Source organism: Vicia villosa, unplaced genomic scaffold, assembly GCF_029867415.1.
Source record: "Vicia villosa cultivar HV-30 ecotype Madison, WI unplaced genomic scaffold, Vvil1.0 ctg.000874F_1_1, whole genome shotgun sequence".
Taxonomy (NCBI): Eukaryota; Viridiplantae; Streptophyta; class Magnoliopsida; order Fabales; family Fabaceae; genus Vicia; species Vicia villosa.
Genome location: NW_026705393.1, coordinates 394094 through 418619, shown reverse-complemented (window position 1 = coordinate 418619; position 24526 = coordinate 394094). Strand labels below are relative to the sequence as shown.

Here is a 24526-nt window from a genome sequence, read left to right as displayed (position 1 = left end):
TCAAAATAGTTCTAATTCTACGGCACGACATCCTTACATCCACTAGATTCTAAATCCAACATATAGATCAATACATATTCTCTACGTATGCTCCTGACATATTAATTCCTCACTGCCCACGAGTAGTACTCATGACACTACTCCACATCACACTTTCGTTGTGCGACTCTAATTACCCGTCTTAAGTCATCGTCCAATATGTTGCACTCTTTCATATTCACTTCTTCATAAGTTCACACAACATGGTGAGTCATTTATTCTCACGGCTTAGTATTCATCACATCTTATACCATTAAGGTAACAAAACAAGCTCATCCCATTTATATGATTCCCTCTACTACCAACAAGAGATTTAGGGTGATCAAGTCCTAAATTTTTCAATAGATAGTTAAAAACCATATTTAAGCGTAAACCGTCATTACTACATAATAGTGTACTTTCCTAATTTGCACTCAAACTCATTAACATCGTCATAGCACAATAATTCACCTTGAGTCTTCGCCACTCGCACACTTCCGTCTCATTGGATCTTGTCGGTGAGACACCAACTTCCAAACATTTTACACAATCCGCTTCATATTCACTTAGCATCACACACTTTTAAAGTACTTCCAAACTTCATAATCACTAGTATACTCGTACATTACTATTCATCTCGTTCCTAATCGAAATCCTCATCTTAGAAAAAGACTGCGACAACATTCATAACTCGTGGTTTTACTCAAAATCCCATGACATCTTTCGCGTCCAAGTGTCATTCCACTCGGAATCTCAACAAAGTCTTCCTCACACCAATAGGTGTTAGAAATCCTCTATAATTCTTCTTTTATACGTGTCGTTATTTTGGCATCACAAATACGACTTCAATTGTTCTAAAGTTTATTTCACCTTCACTACTAATTCACTCCTCACTAAAATCCATAGGTACTCAAATCATATTTATTACCAAACACCTCATAAACTTATTCATCAACAACATGATCTACTCAACTTCGTTTCAAACAATTGCGGTAATAACCATTCCTATTCAACAAGTTTTACGCTTCCATAACTGACCTCAGACTCTCTCCTCATAGGATCACCTATATTGTATTTATAACTCTACCATAAGGTAGAACATAATCTCTCCTCTTCGTAGGTTCCAACGGCATATTAATCTGACACTCGGAACTCAAAATATGAATTTTCCAACGTCATCCGAAATGCAACATCGACATCATGCAGCGAAAATCTAAGCGATATCTCCAAAATCCATCAAATTGTACACTTAATTTCTAAAATTTCTTCTTAACAGCCTTTAATTATTCCTTCAATCCGCTCAACTCTGACACTGACGTCTCGTGCGGTACCAACAACAAGTCCAATTCTAAGAACAAGCGTAACCGCAACTTCACCTCTTTCCAACATCATCCTGTAACAATTAAATATGTTACAGCTGCTGCTACCATTTTCATAACAAAGTTCATCTTGTTAGCTTTCCGACGCTTCAAACGGAACTCAAATTGGATGTCCAGAACTCTAATTATGAATTTTAGAAGTTTCATAACGATTCAGTAATTTTCCTGCGTTTTGCTTAAAGAAATTTCACTCCAAAACTCAACCTCTTCAAATCAATCACATTCCAAACAACACCTTATCACATCTATTTGCTCTCAAACTTCTTATAACTTGAGCGATACATTCCTTTGCCGAAGTTCAATTTCTGAAGCATCACGACAGCAATCCTCTTTACAAACTTGCAACTGAACCTCTTCCGAGAAGCAAAGCTTCTCCCCAACTCTCCTCAAACCAACTCCTGCAACAAAACAAACAAGTACCTACAGTGATTCGCTTACATGTCGCATACCAAGAGATAATACGCCGACAGTATTCAACTGTCGCGTAACTCAACTGACTCGACACTTGGCCGGACGGACCGACCTGCTCTGATACCACTATTGTAACATCCTTCTAAACCCCGCGGCAATTACATAAATATTTCAGAGTAACATGAAACAAGGGTTCCACAATTCATATTTAAAATAAATATCACATGTCATTGTCATGTGTTCACTGAGGAATTCATCATAATACATAATAAATCATGTTTCTACACAGCGGAACATTCAACAACGGATAAGCATAACATCATCTATGCAATATCTCACAAGATTAATCCGATAACAACAAAATAGAATATCATCATAAACTCTAAACTAGCGTTCCCCCAGTGTTACAATATCAGAGCATGACACCTGACCCTATACTAACACACTGACTTATGAGCTAATCCTAATCAAGTCGAAATCCGCTATCCTCAATCCGAAATAACAACATGTAAGGGTGAGTCTCATCGCAATTAACAAATATTATTCCATCATAAATAATAACACATCATATACAGCCAAATAATCATCGATTGCATCATCATACATCATTATACATCAAAATAACACATTATTAACCAATAATCTATGCAATTTCATCAATTATAACCTCCCTAAACCTAACATATAATCCAATTGACCTAGACTATATTCCTAATCAATGTTATCATCCAAAACATGATAAGAAAGGTTAACCGGAGAGTCCCCCCTTACCTTAGCCAGAAGTTCTTGATTTGGTCTCTCCCTCTTTTAATCCTCTTTCACGTATCAGCTTCCCAATCTCTCGTCTCCTCTGCTATGCTTTTCACGTTGCTTTTCCTTTCTCCCAAATTCCTTCTTTTTTCTTTATTTCCTTATTATTTTATAAAAAATAACATTTTAATTAGTAAAGGGCTTACTAACATAACACCCCCTTTTTTCTAAAATCACACCTAGCCCAATGCCATAAGCCAGTCTTTTCCAATTAATTTCCACAAAACCCAAAACAATTCTAATTATTAATTTAAATTCCACTTAAATTAAAATTTAAAATATACGGGTGTTACAACTCTCCCCCACTAAAAGAGTTTTCGTCCTCGAAAACATACTTCAATCAAAGAGTTCCGGATAGGAGTCTTTCATCTAACTTTCTAACTCCCAGGTAACACTCCCACCAGCCGGTCCTCCCCAAGCTACTCTAACCAAAGCTATCTCTTTGCCACGTAATTGCTTCAACTTCCGATCCTCAAATTCATCTGATATAACTAACAGAAAGCATGTCTCATGCATTCAAATCTCAACTCTTACGTCACATTTGACCATCCAAAGGTGTACCACTCGTTATGTCTCCAAAGGTTAATAACAATAGAACATTGAGGTACAACCCATACGATGCGCCCAATAACTGAATAATATAATTACACAACCATGATATGACCACACCTGATCAACACTGCAGTAATGCATTCCATCTACCAAACGTACCGACCTTAAATATACTTTTGCATTTGAGCAATAAAATAATACTTACACCTTTCATGAACTGCTTCCTTCAATAAACTCAATAATCATATTTCTATATCATCAAATTTCAACAATCTGACTCCTCTCAAGTCACGCCAGCAATTATCCAACCCGTTACATTCCGCTTTCGCTGCACTATTCTGATTACTCGTTATAATCATCATCACCAATTAGATTTCTGAGTTTCTTTACCCAATTATTGCTCTCTTTACTCATTTGTTTAAAATCCTCCTTTACCATACATGATACTAATTTACCACTTGCAATGCTTACTCGCACTCAAAAACAAATTCCTGATTTACTTCCTATATTTAAACATTCTAACGATCAGAACGAGTACACATAAGTAGTTATACTCACACTCATCAGCCTCAACATACCATTGCTTACAACATAGCTCCCGCTCTTCTCTAATAATTAAATCAACTTCGTCCTTCGTAGAGTATAATTCCTCATTATATCTTGAATCTACAATAACACCTTACAACAGCACAAAATTATTATAGCACCATATATTATCAACTCATCGTCTTAACTTTTCCAAATACAAACTCGTTAACTACGTACAACCACAATAACATACTCATCATCTCAGCAATTATTCAAAATAGTTCTAATTCTACGGCACGGTGTTGCACCCCAATTTCTGACCTCTGAGATCCCATCATTTTCTAAGTTTTATGATCATTATCATTATCATTTATCATCATGCATATTTTTATTTACTAACAAAAAAATATAAAAGAAAAAAGTTTGTTGCTTGTGTGTCAAAATAGGAGAATGAACAAGAGAAAACCGAATAAATTAGGGTTTTGAGGCCCACAAGAGGTTCAACATTCTCTCAAGATTCAAAGGTTCCTTCAATCAATATTCAAGTCCAAGGATGGCTCAGTTTAAGGCAGACAACTCTCAAGATCGCCCGAAGCGCCAAATTAGGGTTTTGACCTAATTTCACCAGAGGATTGACTTTTAATCAGGAGATGATTCCAAGACTCAAAATATGATTCAAAGGCCTTCAAATCAACATTATAGTCCATTCATGTCATTCAATTGAGGAGAAGACCTTGATTCATTGAAAGATCGCAAAACTACAGTTCATCGAAAAAAAGTCAACAGACAGTCAAAAATGCAATTTTTTGTCAACATCCATATTTTGTCAAAAGATTCATCATGTGATCAATGGTTGATCATAATTCATCAAGAAAAGTTCAGAAATCGACAAAACTCCAAGTCTCAAAATTAGAGTTTTTTTACCTAAAAGTCAACTGAACTTTGACCTACCATAACTCTCTCATAATTTATCAGAAAAATTCCAACCAAAGCTTATTCTCAAGGAAATTAAATTCTCTACAACTTTGATGTTGGGCCCGAGGTCAAGAAATGCTTCCGCCTAAGAGATATAAGCCAAAACATTACAGGTCATTTTGAAAGTCAACAAAAAGCTGTTTTTTGTCAAAGCCCATATCATTAAGATAACTTCTCCAAATGCAAAAAAGCTTCCAAAGTGGCTTGTAGAGGACATCTTGGGCTTTCCAAAAAGTACAAGAACACATTCATAGGATCAAAATTGAGGGAGATATGCCTTGATGAAGTTCACCTTTTTTGGAAAAATGCATGAAACAAGTAATGACCAAAATTTGATTCTTTTTCAAAAAGGTCAATTATTTTGTGATTCAATCTTGATTCTCATATGATTAAAGGCATTCACAACATATCCATGATTCATGATATTTTTATTTCATTTTTAATTGAATTTTATTCATTTAAAGTTTAATTAAAGTGAGATAATTCAAGGATAATGCAAGGAAGCTTCATGTGATGCAAGCAATGACCATTCAAGATTCTTAAAGACAATATTGCAAGATTGAAGAGAATAATACTTGAGTGATTAAACCATGGTTAAGTTTTTAACCTAGCATAAAAGAATATTCCATTCTTTTTCCACAAAATTAATCATGACAATTTCAACTTGCTTGGCCTCCAAGATCAAACTCTTTGCCTATAAATAGAGCTTCATTTTCTTCATTCAAAGGAGGAAGAAAAAAGAGGAAAAAAAGAGAGGAGAGCATAACAACAACAAAGCCATAGTTTAAGCATTTTATATTTTCCAAAAGTTTCAATAAACTCGTAAAAAATCAAGGCTCATTCAAATAGCCACCTTCAATCAATTTCAATCACTCTATTCCACTCTTGGGACATCATAGAGTAAGTACAATGTAGTTTTTAATATGTAGTAGTGTTAGGAGTTCATGAATTAAAAACTCCATATTTATGCATATTTTCAATTTCTCAAAAAAAATGTTTCAATTTTAGTTTTAAGTTGATAAAATGTTTATTTAATTTTTAACATAAAAATATTTTATTTCTTTTCATCATTAACTTATTTTGCTTAATTAGTAATTATGTAAATATTGCTTTTTAATTATTTTCAACCAATAAAAAAACTCCAAAAATATTTTCCTTTTAGATTTAGGTTTATATTTTTATAATCTAATATTTGACATAAAAATATTTTATTTTTATTCATAGTTTATTTATTTTTCTTAATTAATTAGTAATTATGTATATATTTGCTTTTTTTTTTAATTATTTCTAACCTATCAAAAAATTTGAAAAAAATATTTTATTTTGTTAAATTAGGTTTATATATTATATACTAATTTTATACATAACTAGATTTATTTTTCTTGTTAAGTTAAATTATTTGTATAATTATTTGTTTAATTAGCTTTTAATTAACTTAAAAACATAAAAAAAAACAAAAAAAAATGAATTAGGTTTAATTTGTTTTAGATTTAAGATTTTGTCATTTTATTCTCTCTTAACCTAATTATACTTTCAAAATATCTCTCTTATAATTGTGTAAATTTTTCACAATTTCAGGTTTATTTTTGTATATTATTTGATATTATTTCTTATCTTTTTCTTTGTCCCGAATTGGAATAAAAGATCAAATATGGCAGAGATTGTATGCAGTTTGATCGGTAAAATAGCAAGTGTACTATTTTTGCCTCTGTAGTAATAATAGGGGAAATTCCCCGAATGTCGATCTCAAGGACTGCGTAGGAAACACAGATTCTTAAAGTTTAATTCAATTGAACAAAAAACTAATGTTTTGGTTTTGGTGGATTAAATCCTTGCACAGAAAAAATAACGAGAAAATAAATGGATTTTTGTTATCAAATATATGAGATGCTAGGGTGAGTGGTTGATTTGGCATGTAACACTTCAGAATTAAGATCTCTTCAACAAGTTCATAATATTCAGTTACCACATCCTTAGGGTGTTTCCTCCTAAGTCCTTAGTGAGAAAACCTTTGGTCTTCCAACCTAAATCTTAAGTCCTTAAGAACCTAAATTGAAACCAAGCTTTTATATAATCAAGATTATGTGGTAATTATAGGGTATCCCTAGTCCTAGGTGATATCTACTATAATCAAACTATGCACAAACCCTAACAACTACAGTCCTGTATTGTTAGCCTTAGATTAATCCTTATTTGACCGATAAAGAAAATATTAAGAACATTGCATAATTTAACTGAAAATCATAAACCAATGTATTGACGAAATCACAAATTCATCGTTATTACAAAAACCAAATCAGGACCACCCCCTAGCATTGGGGGGTTTAGCCTTTCATAATATTCAAGAAAGACATAATAAAGAATGTAGACATTACTCAAAAATAATGGTGACTTTGATCTTCAATGGTGAAAACCCTTGAATCCATCCGTCTCCAAAACTCTTGATGAAGTTATCTTCTCTCTTCTGTGATTTTCTATCGTATGATGCAAAAGTCCCTCAATAATTCTCTCAAACTCAACTAAATAGTCTAGGTACAAATCTCAGCCAAATGCAATGTCTAAAGTGCCCTCAAGGTGGAGATTTAATGAAAAAGCCCTAAAATTGGAAGTTTTCACGCTCTCAGCAGCACTGGCCGTGCTTGGACGCACGGGTGGCCGTGTGGCCGTGTTGCTCTTTATTTTTATTTTTGCTCCCAGCCATCCTGACACGGGCCGTGCGTGGAAGCACGGGCGGCCGTGTGTCGTCCCTGGATTTTGTATGGAGAGTGCCATTCTCCTGACACGGGCCGTGCGTGGAAGCACGGGCGGCCGTGTTAGACCCCAGAACCTTGAATTTTCATCTTTCTCTTGCCACTCCTTCCTTCATAGTTGCTTTGACACTTAAGATGACTTGTTCAAACCTGAAATTCGTACACAACTAACCAAACGACATCAAAAGCATCTAAATAACTTAAATTAAAACATAATGCAAAGTAAACATAAAAAAAAATCAAACATGAAATACTTAAACAAAAACAATAAAACATTGATCAAAGTGTTACCGAATCAACAAATTTAGACCGAATCCATGATAGAAATTAGGTAGAAATGGTGACCGATCACGGTTGATTTAAGGCTTTTAGAAATTTATCGTGTAGTCGATATGATTCTATCAAGCTTCTGATAAATCTTCATTAACTTTAAATCCGAGATCATCATTCACTCACCATCGATCTTCACTAACATCGTGGATATACTTCACTAGCTTCAAGATGATTCGCGTGCTAACATACTAACAATTGACTTTAATTTCCGCATTTTATTATATTGTTCTTTATATTTCTTGCTTTATGCTTTATTTTATTATTTATCATATTTATGTTTCTGTTATTTTTTCTTTGTCCATTTGGACATATTATTTATGTTTCTGTTATTTTTTCTTTGTCCATTTGGACGTATTATTTATGTTTCTGTTATTTTTTCTTTGTCCATTTGTACGTATTATTTATGTTTCTGTTATTTTTTCTTTGTCCATTTGGACATATTATTTACGTTTCTGTTATTTTTTCTTTGTCCATTTGGACGTATTATTTATGTTTCTGTTATTTTCTCTTTATCCATTTGGACGTATTATTTATGTTTCTGTTATTTTCCCTTTGTCCATTTGGACGTATTATTTATGTTTATGTTATTTTTTTTCTTTGTCCATTTGGACGTATTATTTATGTTTTTGTTATTTTCTCTTTGTCCATTTGGACATATTATTTATGTTTCCGCTATTTTCTCTTTGTCCATTTGGACATATTATTTATGTTTCTGCTATTTTCTCTTTGTCCATTTTGCTAACGCACAGGAAAGATCTTATAAATTGAGAGTAAGGCATTATTCCCGGTGAAACTCTTCAGAGACCTATGTGACCTATTGTCCATCTTCACTTATTCTATTTTCAAATCAATAAAGCATTTAAACAAAAGTGAACTAAGCAATTAAGAGCCCATGGATAACCATGGATACAAAGGGTGCTTAAAACCTTCCCTTTGTATAACCAACCCCCCGAACCCAAAATCTGTCAAAAGGTCTTTTTTCTGTTCTTTTATGCCTTTCCTAATATAATTGGATAAAATAAAAGTCGGTGGCGACTCTTGCAAACAAAAAAAAATCAAAAACAAAAAGAGCAAGGAGTCAGTTCGCGAAAAACCGAGTTACACACGGCATCCTTACATCCACTAGATTCTGAATCCAACATATAGATCAATACATATTCTCTACGTATGCTCCTGACATATTAATTCCTCACTGCCCATGAGTAGTACTCATAACACTACTCCACATCACACTTTCGTTGTGCGACTCTGATTACCCGTCTTATGTCACCGTCCAATATGTTGCACTCTTTCATATTCACTTCTTCATAAGTTCACACAACATGGTGAGTGATTTATTCTCACGGCTTAGTATTCATCACATCTTATACCATTAAGGTAACAAAATAAGCTCATCCCATTTATATGATTCCATCTACTACCAACAAGAGATTTAGGGTGATCAAGTCCTAAATTTTTCAATAGATAGTTAACAACCATATTTAAGCATAAACTGTCGTTACTACATAATAGTGTACTTTCCGAATTTGCACTCAAACTCATTAACATCGCCATAGCCCAATAATTCACCTTGAGTCTTCGTAACTCGCACACTTCCCTCTTATTGGATGTTGTCGGTGAGACACCAACATCCAAACATTTTACACAATCCACTTCATAGTCACTTAGCATCACACACTTTTAAAGTACTTACAAACTTCATAATCACTAGTATACTCGTACATTACTATTCATCTCGTTCCAAATCAAAATCCTCATCTTAGAAAAAGACTACGACAACATTCATAACTCGTGGTTTTACTTTAAATCCCATAACATCTTTCGCGTCCAAGTATCATTCCACTCGGAATCTCAACAAAGTCTTCCTCACATCAATAGGTGTTAGAAATCCTCTACAATTCTTCTTTTATACATGTCGTTATTTTGGCATCACAAATACGACTTCAATTGTTCTAAAGTTTATTTCACCTTCACTACTAATTCACTCCTTACTAAAATCCATCGGTACTCAAATGATCTTTATTACCGAACACCTCATAAACTTATTCATCAACAACATGATCTACTCAACTTCGTTTCAAACAATTGCGATAATAACCATTCCTATTCAACAAGTTTTACGCTTCCATAACTGACCTCAGACTCTCTCCTCATAGGATCACCTCTATTGTATTTATAACTCTCCCATAAGGTAGAACATAATCTCTCCTTTTCGTAGGTTCAAACGGCACATTAATCCGACATTCGGAACTCAAAATATGAATTTTCCAACGTCATCCGAAATGCAACATCGACATCATGCAGCGACACTCTAAGCGATATCTCCAAAATACCTCAAATTGTACACTTAATTTCTAAAATTTCTTCTTAACAACCTTTAATTATTCCTTCAATCCGCTCAACTCTGACACTGACGTCTCGTGCGGTACCAACAACAAGTCCAATTCTAAGAACAAGCGTAACCGCAACTTCACCTCTTTCTAACATCATCCTGTAACAATTAAATATGTTACAACTGCTGCTACCATTTTTATAACAAAGTTCATCTTGTTAGCTTTCCGACGCTTCAAACGGAACTCAAATTGGATGTCCAGATCTCCAATTATGAATTTTTGAAGTTTCACAACGATTCAGCAATTTTCCTGCGTTTTGCTTACGCAAATTTCGCTCCAAAACTCACCCTCTTCAAATCAATCACATTCCAAACAACACCTTATCACATCTATTTTCTCTCAAACTTCTTATAACTTGAGCGATACATTCCTTCGCCGAAGTTCAGTTTCTGAAGCATCACGACAGCAATCCTCTTTGCAAACTTGCAACTGAACCTCTTCCGAGAAGCAAAGCTTCTCCCCCACTCTGCTCAAACCAACTCCTACAACAAAACAAACAAGTACCAATAGTGATTCACTTACATGTCGCATACCAAGAGATAATACGCCGACAGTATTCAACTGTCGCGTAGCTCAACTGACTCGACAATTGGCCGGACGGAACGACCTGCTCTGATACCACTATTGTAACATCCTTCTAATCCCCGCGGCAATTAAATAAATATTTTAGAGTAACATGAAACAAGGGTTCCACAATTCATATTTATTATAAATATCACATGTCATTGTCATGTGTTTACTGAGGAATTCATCATAATACATAATAATTCATGTTTCTACACAGCGGAAAATTCATCAACGAATAAGCATAACATCATCTATGCAATATCTCACAAGATTAATCCGATAACAACAAAATAGAATATCATCATAAACTCTAAACTAGCCATCCCCTAATGTTACAATATCAGAGCATGACACCTGACGCTATACTTACACACTGACTTATGAGCTAATCCTCACCAAGTCGAAAGCCGCTATCCTCAATCTGAAATAACAACATGTAAAGGTGAGTCTCATCGCAATTAACAAATATTAATAATCATCGATTGCATCATCATACATCATTATACATCAAAACAACACATCATTAACCAATAATCTATGCAATTTCATCAATTATAACCTCCCTAAACCTAACATATAATCCAGTTGACCTCGACAATATTCCTAATCAATGTTATCATCCAAAACACGATAAGAAATGTTAACCGGAGAGTCCCCCCTTATCTTAGACATAAGTTCTTGATTTGGTCTCTCCCTCTTCTGTCCCTCTTTCATGCATCAGCTTCCCAATCTCTCGTCTCCTCTGCTATGCTTTTCATGTTCCTTTTCCTTTCTCCCAATTTCTTTTTTTTTCTTATTTTCCTTATTATTTTATGAAAAACAACATTTTAATTAGTAAAGGGCTTACTAACATAACACCTCCTTATTACTAAAATCACACCTAGCCCAATGCCATAAACCAGTCTTTTCCAATTAATTTCCATCAAAACCCAAAATAATTCTAATTATTAATTTAAATTCCACTTAAATTAAAATTTAAAATATACGGGTGTTACAACATACATTTTGAACAGATGTCTGACAAATAAGCTAGAATGAATTACGCTAGAAGAATGTTGGTCTGGTGTGAAGTCTATCTTGAGTCATCTGAAAGTATTTAGACCTATAGCACATAGACATGTGCTAGATCAATTGAGAAGAAAACTTGATGACAAGTCAAGTCAGATGATCCTAATAGGATATCATTCGACTGGAGGTTACAAGTTGTTCGACCCAGTGAATAAGCAAGTAGTGATCAGCAGGGACGTGATCATAGATGAGCTTAAAGAATGATATTGGACTAGGAATGTCAAGAAGGATTCAGTGAGAATCTTTTGTTAAGAACCAGCCACTAAAGTCGAAAGAGAAGAAGTCAGAGGTAATGCAGGCCCAAGCAGACCTCAGAGAACAAGACAGATGTCTGCAATGTTGCAAGAATATGTGATTACATCAGATGATATGATCAATAATGAAAGTGAATTGGTACATTACGCTTTCTATGCAGATGTCAAACCTGTCAATGCAACTGAGGCATTGAAGGATTTGAAAGTGGGTGAAAGCTATGAATGAGGAATTAAAGTCCATCAAAGATAACAACACTTGGTCACTTGTCGAATTGCCTCAAGGCAAGAAGGAAATTAATGTGAAGTGGGTATACAAGGTGAAGTGTAATCCCAAATGGGAAGTGACTCGACACAAGGTAAGGCTTATGGCGAAAGGATTTCTTCAGAAGGAAGGAATCAACTTCGATGAAGTATTTGCACCTGTTGCTAGGATCGAAACAATTAGGTTGGTTGTCTGTCTAGAGAACATGAAAAATTGGCACATATATCAGATGGATGTTAAATGTTCATTCCTTAATGGCCCCTTAGACGAAGAAGTCTGTGTTGCACAACCAGTTGGGTTTGTGAAACATGGCGAAGAAATAATGGTGTACATGATGCATAAAGCCCTGTATGGACTTAAACAAGCTCCAAGAGCTTGGAATAAGAACATAGACAACTTTCTAAGGTAGAAGGAATTTGTGAAGTGCATAATTGAGCATGGAGTATATGTAAGAAGAAGCAAGAGTGAATTTCTTATACTATGTTTCTACGTCGATGACTTATTGATAATAGGTAGCTGCAAGAAAGAGATTGAAGACTCCAAAGATGATATTAGCAAGGAATTAAAAATGTATGCTATGGGCGACATTTCATATTTCCTTGGCATCGAATTCTACAAGAGAAATAGAGGCTTGATGGTGCATCAAAAAAGATATGCATGTGAAATTTTCAGGAGATTTGAGATGGAAGAATGCAACTCGACTTTGACACCTGCAGAACCAAGACTACAACTGTCATAATATGCAGATGAAGATGATGTCAACCCAACTCTTTACAGAAGACTTATTGGGTCATTGACATACCTTCGTTATACGAGGCCTGACTTAGCATACAATGTAGGTATGGTAAGTAGATCCATGTAGAAGCCAAAGGTATCTAAAAAGAACGCTCAACTATGGCATTTTATTTCATGAAGCTGATAAAGGAAAAGAGTGCAAGTTTGTTGGGTACACTGATTCAAGTTGGTGTAGTGATGCTAAGGATAAAAAACTCCACAACAGGATATGTGTTTATGCTAGGTGGTGCACCAGTTGCTTGGAGTTCGAGAAAGGAACAAGTGGTGGCATTATCATTGTGCGAAGCATAGTACTATTTACTATAAATTTCTGTAAACAAACGCTAGTCTTCCAAATCAAAACACTTTGGTAACTCACATGATCGACTAGATTGATCCTAGAACATGTGTCGTAGTTTTTTTTATGATTAGGTTTACAATAAAATTCATGTTTCGACAATATTACTTCTTAATAAATACTAAAGCTTTTCTTGAAGGCAATAAATGATAAGAACATAAAGTAAAGTAATTCAACTGAATAAAGTAAATGATCTTGACTAATAGAGGTTTCGACTGGGAAATAAAGGAAATGTAAAGAGTATGCAAAAGACTTTGTACTAATAATGCAAATGGCTTTGAAATAAAAAACAACGGTGTTTCTATACGTACTTTGAGTATTTGAGTAATTTGTACAAAATGAACACCCTGAATCCTAAATTAAGACTTCTATTTATACTAATTCGACCCTAACGGTCCTTCTCCAGAAACATGCGACGTTTGACATTTGCATGATCCTTTTGAATAATAGACTTCCACGTGTCTTCGACGAAAGGCTTGATCAATTTCGAATTCAAATTCTTTCTTCCTGTGAGTGCCAAGTCTTCGACACGTTATATCCAAATAACTTCAAATTTTAAATCTGTTAACGAATACGACTATTCAATCCTGATAACTTGGGCTTTTGTCCCGTATTATCCAATCGAAGCCCAAAGCAGCAAGAATACTTAGTTTCACTCTTCGACCCAACTATTGTCAAAATTATCAGTTAACAAGTACATAGCTGCTTCTCTTTGTGCATGTCAAGAAACATGGATGGTGAACTTGGACGAAGAGATAATAGTTAAAGATCATGGAGCAATTACCATGAAGATCGACAATATGTCAACTATCAACCTGGCAAAGAGCCCAATAGCACATGCTCGAAGCAAGCACTACAAAATGAGGTCCATTATCTTCGAAAGCAGGTAAAAGATGTGAAGATGAACATGGAACACTGCAAAACTGAGAGTCAAATTGCAGATATCATGATGAAGGGAGTGCAGGTAGAAATATTCATAAGACTAAGAGCTATGATGAATGTAGATAGCTTAGACACAATGAATTAGGTGATGTGTTAAATTGTAATTCATAGTGTCGAATAATGCTTGTATCGAACTAGATTTGATATAGTTAGATTTGATTTAGTTACACACGGATTTGACTAGATTTGATTTAGTTACATACAAATTTGATTAGATTTAATTTAGTTCCCAAATAGGTATTTTGGGCTTTTATACTCTTGGGCTTTTGGCTTAGAGAGCCAGCTAACCTAAATTTATAAATAGAGAGAGTAACCCCTATTTTAGTAATTAAGTTAATTGAGTTGTATTCACAGAATTTGCTATTGCAAGTGAATAATAAAGTTTTCCACAGTTTGTGGGCATAGAGAAACTCTACAGAAAACCATTCTCTTTCTTTCTTTTATATTTTTCTTTGTCATTGTGTGGTAGTAACAATCTTGTTCATCAAGACTGATAGAGATTCATCATAGATATTGGTGGATTTCAAACATGGCTCTCGCTATAGATCTGTTCGAAAAATGAAAGGTTGCATATACGGCGGCGGTCAGAAAAAAGTGTTGGTGGCCGGTACTGAAATTGATGCAGTTATGAGTTTCTACATTATTTTTATTCTCCTCTAATTTTATGCTTCATCTATTTCATCATTTCTCTGCCTTTCTCTCATGGAATTTTTTTTACCTTCTCTCTGATTTGTTTCTCAAATTTATAGATAAACTGATGACTTTTTACTCTTTAGGATCAAGTTTTATTAACTGGATTCTGTTATTACTTTGGCACCAATGTTTTTTTTGCATGGATAAAGAGGGAAAGAAGCAGCTTCACTTTTGATAGAGTGTAAAACTGGTGAAAACTTAGAACCATTTTTGAAAATGCTAAAAAACATGAAAGAAACAAAACAAGAAAAATCAAATGACAGAAAATCAACTCTTTATTTAATTGTACTTTTTATTTTAATTATTTGTTATTTTTTGTTGTTATTTTTGTTTTGATACAAAAATCAAATTACAATTTGTATGGTGGGTTTAATTCTATCGAGTCTAGAAAACTTGTGATTTTGACATTCTAACACAAAGAGTCTCTGAAGAGAATTTCATATTAAGAAGACTTCTGACTAAATTAAACTTGTTCAGTTGAGAAATTCATGCTAATATAGGAAGAGATTTTTCCTTAGAGACAAAACCAGCAGAAACAAAATTAAAATGGAGCACATTTGGTTTATCTTCTTTTTTAGAATCAGATTCTTCATCTGAATCATAACCAAGGGCTCTAGTCTCGTTTATACTAACACCATATATCATCGAAGCCAAAAGGCTTCTAGTTAGAAATTTATGAAAAGACTTGTCATACTTTTTATGACATCATCAGTATTCTCAAAAGCTTCAGGAGGAATTTCTTTCTCAAGTTTAAACCTCATAATTGTGACAGCAGAGTTTTCATACTTAAAAAAAATCCATTCAAGATGGAGAATTCTTGCCTAAGCTTTCGGTGTTCTTCAGATACAGATTAATGGACCTTTTTCAATTCCTTGAATTTGATCTGTAGTTCCTGATGTTTTTCCATAATTTCAAATAAAGTGTAAGTTAAATAAGAACAAAAGATGTTAGAAAACACCTTTTCTACGTTTGAGTCAAATTTTGATTCAGCTTTGGATTGGATCTACTCATCAGATCCCCTAATGGTGGTCATCAATGTCACATTAGCTTACTCTTTTTTTTCGGAGTAATCTTCTGAAGAGTCAAAATCATCCTATGTTGCCACAAGCCCTTTCTTCTTTCCCTTAAAGAACTTATTTTCGGGCTTTTCCCTCTATAGCTTGGGACACTTGTTCCGAGACCTCTTTAGTCCAGAAGTAGACTCGAAGCGACCGCCTGTCCTTCTACCTCCACTGAATTTGTTGCCTTTCTTCCTCTTCCAAATTTGGTTGACCCTTATGGTGTAGCAACCTGCCCTAAAAAAAAATTAGAGTCGCCACCTATTCTACCAGGGCGAATAGGAAACCCTACGCAGTTAAGAGAGCGGGGTAAGATTATTATAATCAGGTCGAGGGAAGGTGTTAGGTACCCTCAACCCTTTCCTATGGCTTTGAATCTAAGGTAACAGTTTTATGGCTAAAAGTTAGGGTTTAATAGCTAAGGAAATGAACAGGGGGAAAAGGTGAGATTTTGGGGGAAGGGGACTCGCCTTGTTACCAAGTGCCTACGTATCTCCTTAGGGAGAATTAGAGTCAATGTAGTTCGGGCAAAGGGTTGTACGCCCTTAGAATTTGATGTGAAATTGTTTGAAGGCTTTTTGAATTGACTTATCGTAGTTTTTGAAATGCGAAGTTCGCAAGGTATTTTAAATTACCTTATCATAGTTGTTTTGAAAATCGCAGTGTTGAAGAGATGGAAATCCGTAGTTTGAAGGAGTGTTTTAAGATTTGGGCGTACAACCCTGGTTTAATATGTTACCGTTAGTTGCGATGATCAATAGGTTTGATCACCATAGTTAACAGATTGAACGAAGGATTGCTAACCATTCTAATCGATAGATTCGATTATCACGAATAACAAATGAGTGTGTTTTAAATAATTTAAATTATTTATCGTTATCCCTAATAATCAATAGGTTTGATTATTACACGATAACGAGTTGAGTATGCTAATCATCGTAACCAATAGATTTGGTTAAAACCATTTAGCAAAATAGATGTATTTTTAATCTTTAATTTTATTTTAGATATTTAATCGGTACGACATACAGAGTCGACCAACTCGAAGACGTGGTAAAATTGATATCCACCCATCATTTATCTGTTAAAAGGGGATAATTTTATATTTTTAGTATTTTTAGTGTTTTTAGTATTTTATACCTTTATGTTTGTAATAAGTAGGAAAGTAATTAAATTAAATGATATGAACTAAAAGAAAAAGTAAATAAAAAAAAAACAATTCAATTGGCCAATTACCTAGTGATCTATCTGGTGCGATATGCGAACCGTTTGTTCTTATCTTATACTGTAACCAAATTTCCCATTTCTTCTATACTTAGTAATACTCACTAAGACTAATAATATAATATTAATAACAGGGATGCTAATCATACTAACAACAATTGATTTTTTTTTTAAAATATACAAATAGACAAATCATGAAGGTACCTCTCTCTGCATCATACTTGGATATTTGGAAGAAAAAATTAAAAAAACAAAAGTAACAAGCATTGACTTTTTCAACCTTCATCATTCAGCCAATTAAAGAGTGACACATGACTTATCAAAGAATGACACATGATTTATGATAATAAAGAACATAAAAGAAATAATAATAACAGAACCCATTAAACCAAGTACACAGTTCAGAAAACAACGAAGCATTTTCAAGATCTATTTTCTCCACTGCCTCTTATCCTTCTTCCTCTTATCATATTTACAACAAACCAAACATACAAACTATGAAGCTAACAAAAACATAACAATAGCAATTGAGCGGAAAACTCACCGGTAGCAAGGTGCGGATCTGAGTTTGTTGAGGGTTGCTAATGGAGATCGCGGTGGTAGTGTGAAGCGGGATGGCGGCAACGCGACGGCGTGCGGCGCTGCGTCGTGGCTGGGAGGGTTTGCAGTGTGGATCGAACCGTCAGAGCTGTCCGGCGGTGCCGCTGATTTCAACGGCGGAGCTGTTGACGCGTTGCCGGTAGAGCTTTGCTGTCGAGATGCGTGGTTGCGCGTGGATCTGAGGACGTCTGGCGGCTGATTTCCATCGTGACCGCAGTGGTGTTCGATTCTCCTTCTTTTCTTTTCAGATTGGAAACGACGGCGGTAGCCGAGTGGTTTATTGGTGTTGGATATTATTATGGCGGTGCTATGTTGTGTCGGATTGATTCCAAATTCTTGTATTCTTTGTGCTTTGCTGGCCATGAGTGTTGAATTCATTCTGAAACTGGTTATGGCAAAGGACAAGATTCCAGTATACAATATTATATGAGTATGATAAAGAAATATAAACAAGGTTACATAAAAATAGAAAAAAAACAATACAACATCATCAAACTTTTTGTGTAATGTTTGTGTGTTGTGCACAAAGTGGTTTATTAATGTGGGATTGATTTGCGGAAAACATGGAGAAGTTTGTCCGTATATGAGTGTATGGCAATTTGTAAGAGAAAGTGAAATTTATAAGTTATGGAAAAAGTTTACTGTATAATGTGAACATGATAAAAAATTTGAGATATATACCATGGTTAGTGTAAATACAAGACAACAAAAAGAGTATTAAAATAGATTTTCAAAAGGGGAATTTTTCTTAGTGGAAATTGTTGATAATTTTGTATGCGTATAAAAAATATGAGTAGAGTATGAGGGTTGAAAAAATAAGGGTTAGAAAAATTGGCCCCCCCTTTAACTGTTAGAATGAGTATCTATTTATAGTGCTTGAATTAGGGTTTTTTTTATACCTAATGGGCCTAGTGCCTAATCAACCTGATAGTTATTCTTATTAAAATAATAATCAATAATACTCCTAATATTAATAATCCTAATAATACTATCAAAATTAATAATAATGCTCCTAATAATAATATTAATAATCTTAATAGTAATGAATAATAATAGTTAGTAAAATTACAATAATAATTCTAATAATAATAATAAAAAAGTAAATGGTAAGTTGAATAAAAATGAGTAAATATAAAATAAATTATGATGACTAAAAACCCCACAAAATAAGATAGACGGGCCAAATGACGGGGCCCAAGTACCTTCTAATTTTAACCCCATTTTAATTCAGGGTATTTTATAAGAGGGTGAGTTTGACAATAGGAATGTCAAACCCCATGACTCTTAATTTCGGCCCTTGATGAATTAAAAGACGCGGATTTGATCGGGCAAATTTTGGGGTATGACATATGGAAAGAAGCGACAACTCATATTCTTCATCATAATCTTCTTATGATTCCTCCTTCTATTCAGCTTGAAGGGTTTAGTCTTCTCAGACTTTCTGGCACACTTTAGAGCAACTGATTTTTCTCTCTACCGAGGTTAATCTTGTTCCAACTCTATTTCATGACTTCTTAAAGAACAAAAAGTTCCTTAAAAGAAGTGTTGTTTAGATCTTTGTCAAGTTTGATTGAAGTTACCATCGGCCTCCATCTTGTTGACAAGCTACTGATATTATTTTTCAGGTGATTTGATGTAGAATAGCCTTTGTTTAGAACTTTTAGTCCTTCAATATGATTTTGAAACCTTGAGAATGTATTCTCAATAGTTTCATCGTCTTCCATCTTTTAAATCAAGGCAAGCGCCATAATCTCCTTTACTTGAGCGTCACCCTCATAAGTCATTCTCAAAGAATCAAATATCGACTTAACAAAGTCTTTATTTATTATCTTTTCATATTCTGTATAAGAAATCATATTCAACAGAATGGTTCTAGCTTTAGAATGATTCTTATACTCTTTCTTTTGTTGATCGTTCATACTTCTTTTTCCGATCTTGTTTCCACTAGTATCAATTGGATGTTTGTAGCCATCTACTACCATATCTCATGGATAAACTTCGTTACCAAGAAAGAAAATTTCTATTCCGTCCTTCCAGCAATCAAATCTTTCTCCATCAAGATTGGAGGTTTGATGTTATAATGATCTCTTTCATTGATAACTGGTGGCGGTGGTGGCGGAATGGCCATTGTGTTTCACAGAAAATTTTTGGATATTTATTTGACACGGTTAAGTGTTTGATAAATAATCAATACTGAAATCGAATCTCTAACAGCAATTGAAGGTGTGAGAAACACAAGAAAAAGGGGTTTGAATTTCCTTTCATGGTTTAAAGTAAATTCTTCTCCAGACAAAAACAAAGAACACAATATCAAAAATAAATGAAACAATTATTTTTATCCTGTTTCATTGTTAATGAAGTTAATTCAGTCCATCCAAGGTGATTTTGGCTTCTCAACGAGGACTTAATCCCCTATAACCAATCTGATTACAAAACCACAACAAAGACCAACTATCATGTTGCAATTCACAAAGACTAATCGTCGATGTCTTCTTGAGAAATTCTGAATATACCGTAGTCTCTCAAAGAACGATCAACCTACAAGTTGAAATACAAGTGTTGTGTTTACAGAGTTACTTCTTAAAAGCGGATTACACAAGTTTAAATACAATAAAAAAAAAACATAAATGTTTATAGCAAGTATATGAATAAAATCTCACTTGCTACAAGTTAACGAACAAATTTTCACTTGCTTTTATAAAAGTTTACAAAAAATATATCATAGAAAATAGAGCAACACTTCAGCGTAAGTTTTATATAGCCAATAATAAGTTTGTTCAAGGTCAGAATAGGTATACTCAATTTTTTCATACCCCAAAATTATCCTTCCACATCTCATTCATAATAGCACAAAGCTCAAAAGATTCATCAAGTCATTCTTCTGAGTATGAGTCACCTAAAGCTAGGGTTTGGTATCCTCCTGAGAGAAGTAGAAAAACAAGACCCCCAATGAAGTTCTCCATGGTCCATTATGATTCAAGATATCTCTATGTAAAAAGTCAAGACCCAGTCCCAAAGTTTACTTGTTCAAATAGCTCAGATGATCCACAGTCAACTGGTTTGACCTAAAAATCAACCATGGTCAAAGCACAGTCAAAACCTCTAAATTTTGGTCAACATCAAGTGTGTGAGGATATATCCATCATTTGATCAAAGGTTGATCATGATACATCAATAGAAACTCAGAGATGAACAAATGCAAAAAGGTTCAAATTAGGGTTTCTTTAGGAGAAAGTCAACTAAACTTTGACTGGCCATAAATTTCTCATGGAACATCAGAAATTCCTCACTCAAAGCCTACTTGGAAGGAAATTGGATTCTATACAACTTTGTCTCTCACAAGCCAAGGCTATAAATGCTTCATTTGGAAGATATAGCATAAAAGATTATAGGTCCTTTTCAAAAGTCAATCAAAGACAGTTTTATATCAAAAGACATATCATCAAGATAAAATCTCCAAAAAGTAGAGGACATCTTGAGGTTTCCAAAAAGTCCTAGAACTCCTTCATAGCTTAAAAATTGAGGGAGATATGCCTTGTCAAAGTTGGGCAAATTTGGAGGCAAAATATGAAATAAAAGAGGTTCAAATTGGAATTTTTTGCAAGTGGGCCTATCTTTTTATGACTTAATCTTGGTCCACAAGTTACTTATGTTATCCAAACCATGTGCCACGAATTTTAGCTTTTTATTTGATTTTTATATGATTTTTATTTCATTTAAGAATGATTTTAAATGATATAATTAAAGGGAAAATCAAATATTATGTTAAAGAGTGCATATTGATCAATTCCAATCAGTATTAATTGCAAATTGGCAATATATTTTCGTGCACCAATGATTGAGAGAGGATTAATGAAAGATTTGGCCAAATTAGAAAGTTTCAAATCAAATTTTAAATCAAATTTCCAAAAGATGCAAGATTGGATTCAAGAAGGTTTTGGTTGGTTTTTATTGACCTAATTCATTCCCTATAAGTAGTGGATGCAAGGCAAGGGACTAGGGGACGAAAATTCTGGGCGGAAGCACACTTGCAAGAACTCAAAAATTTCACCAAGAACGTGAATTCGGTTTGGGAGAATTCGTAACTCTCAAGAGGTTTTAAGGATAGCAAAAGGTTCCTGAGATCATTCTGAAGCTGTGTGGATCATTACTCTGCATCAACACCCCCAGAATAATCTCCTATAAGCTGAGGTAGGTGATTCCAAACTTTGAGTCGATTAGCATGATTCACGCATTGATACGTTAGTTTGTTTATGTGAATACAAGATTACACTCACAAAGATGTTTTTGATTCATGGCAAACTCAATGAGCATACAAGCAACAAGGTGGAAGCAGAAAACTCAAAGAAAAGCAAGCATTGATCACTCATGTCAGAACAGGTCGACCTATGATGCATATAGGTCGACTCAACACAAGCAAAACAAGAAGAATGCAGAAAAGCAGCAGTTAGGTCGACCTACTGTCAACCCAGGTCGACCTAAAATGGAGAAAATTCCACATACTTCTGCTAGGTCGACTCACACATCAACTAGGTCGACCTAAACTGAAGATTTGCCCCAAAACGCATCTGAAGTGGATTCTGGTCGACCTACCTCTTTGACAGGTCGACCTAACTGGGAACAAATGACATCCAAAAGATATGCAGCTCTGTTAGGTCGACCCAGTCCTAAATTAGGTCGACCTATCTGATCAAAACTGACTTCCAAAGTATATGCAGCTCTGTTAGGTCGACCCAGCCCTAAATTAGGTCGACCTATCTGATCAAAACTGTCAAAATTTCTGGTTTTCTCTGCATCAACTGAAAAGCTCTCATATATATTGTCCAAGGTTCAATTATTGAGAACAACACCAAAGACTGAAAGATACACAAAGGCTTCTCATCTTCGTTCTTCGTCATCTCCAACACAATTACACATAATCATTCTTGCGTTGAGGGTTAGTGATCGAGTTCGATAACGTCCATGGAATGGAATTGAAGATTCCTAGTGGGTGAAGATTTGTGGGGTTTTTGGTGAATAAAATCTGCGGGTTTTGTCCTCCAAGATAGGTGTTTCTTGGGGGTTTTTATCAAGAGGTTTCATTGAGGATCCATCTGAGTGTGAAGATTGAAGAACAAGGGTTCAAGGCAATTCAAGACACTGCAGAAAAGGGATCAAGTGAAGCTCTTAGATAACCTTGATCTGACTCAAGATTAAGGGGGAAGAAGATTCAAAGGATCAACATAATTGGTTCATGGTTTATCGCTTTGTTATCTTCTTTGTATAAACTGCTTTCAACATTAATGAAAGATTTCCCAATTTCAGTTTGGAATTGGGGGCAGACGTAGTCGTAGCGAGGACGATCGACGAACTGCCTAAACAAATATCGTGTTCTTGTCGCTTTTACCTTTTCATTTACGTTCTATTCATATTTAGTTATAATAGCAAATTGATCAACGATTCGAGTGTTAAGATTGTGAATTAAGAACTTATATAAACATCACAATCCATCACATATTGAATCACCATCAATTTGATCATTATCACCAAGTGTTTGTGTTTTTGCTTCTTTCACTATTACTGCATTGCAAACGTCGTTCATCATATAAGAAGTTAATTGATTTTCAATAGAGCGACGTATTGATTCTATAGTGTATTCTCTTATCGTTTATCTCAAGCTGGTTAGTGGTTTTAACACATATACAATCGTTTCAATAGTGGTTCGGAATAGACGCAAGTCGATTCAGAATCACTTCCGCTTAAAGTTCAATTAATTCCGTAAAACTGTGTAAGATCTATTCACCCCCCCTCTAGATCCTAAGGCCAGCGTCTAACAAGTGGCATCAAGAGCTCTGGTTTATTTCGTGCTACGTGAAACACTTATTGGAAAGATGGCTTCCGGACCTAAAGGGGCTCACAATAGAGCTCCAGTTTTCAACGGTGAAAACTATGGCTATTGGAAGGATTGTATGTGTGTCCACATCAATGCAATTGATAGGAACATCTGGACAGCTATTGTCAATGGTCCCTTTCAGATCACCATGACAAATGCAGCTGGTGCAGTTGTTCCAAAACCAGAAAATACTTGGGATGCTGAAGATGAAAAGAGATATGCATACGATTGGAAAGCGAGAAACATTCTAATCTCAGCTCTAGGAGTTGATGAATACTATCGCGTTTCCCATTGTAGATCCGCTAAAGCTATGTGGGACACATTGCAAGTTGCCCACGAGGGAACGGATGATGTCAAACTAGCTAGGATCAATACGTTAACTCAAGAGTTCGAACTCTTCCACATGGAAGATGGTGAATCCATCGAAAACATGCAGAAGAGATTCGTTCACCTGAAAAATCGGTTAAATTCTCTTGATAGACCTGTTTCCAATGCAGTTGCTACTAACAAAATCTTAAGATGCTTGAACAGGGAATGGCAACCCAAGGTTACAGCAATAAAGGAAGCAAATGATCTAAACACCTTAGACATTACCACTCTCTTTGGTAAACTAGAGGAACATGAACAACATCTTAAATGCCTTGACATGCATGAGAAAAGGGCAAAGAAAGAAAAGAACATGGAGAAAGAGGTAGAGAAGAAGTC

General features: G+C 34.7%; 1 protein-coding gene across 1 annotated transcript; it reads right to left on the bottom strand.

Moving 5' to 3' along the window:
• Positions 1-9825: 9825 nt before the first annotated feature.
• On the bottom strand, positions 9826-18718 carry LOC131631847 (uncharacterized). Its single transcript, XM_058902625.1, has 2 exons — positions 17894-18718; positions 9826-11137 (listed from the first exon to the last, which is right to left on the bottom strand). Exons 1-2 carry the CDS (start codon positions 18325-18327, stop codon positions 11095-11097), a joined length of 477 nt encoding a protein of 158 aa, XP_058758608.1. The 5' UTR covers positions 18328-18718; the 3' UTR covers positions 9826-11094.
• Positions 18719-24526: the final 5808 nt, after the last annotated feature.

Excerpts from the sequence above, each read along its gene's own strand:
- LOC131631847 (XM_058902625.1), bottom strand. The coding sequence starts at position 18,327 with ATGAATTCAACACTCATGGCCAGCAAAGCACAAAGAATACAAGAATTT. Across the intron at positions 11,138-17,893 it reads AGATCCGCACCTTGCTACCG|ATTGAGGATAGCGGCTTTCG; the intron begins GTGAGTTTTCCG and ends TTGTTATTTCAG.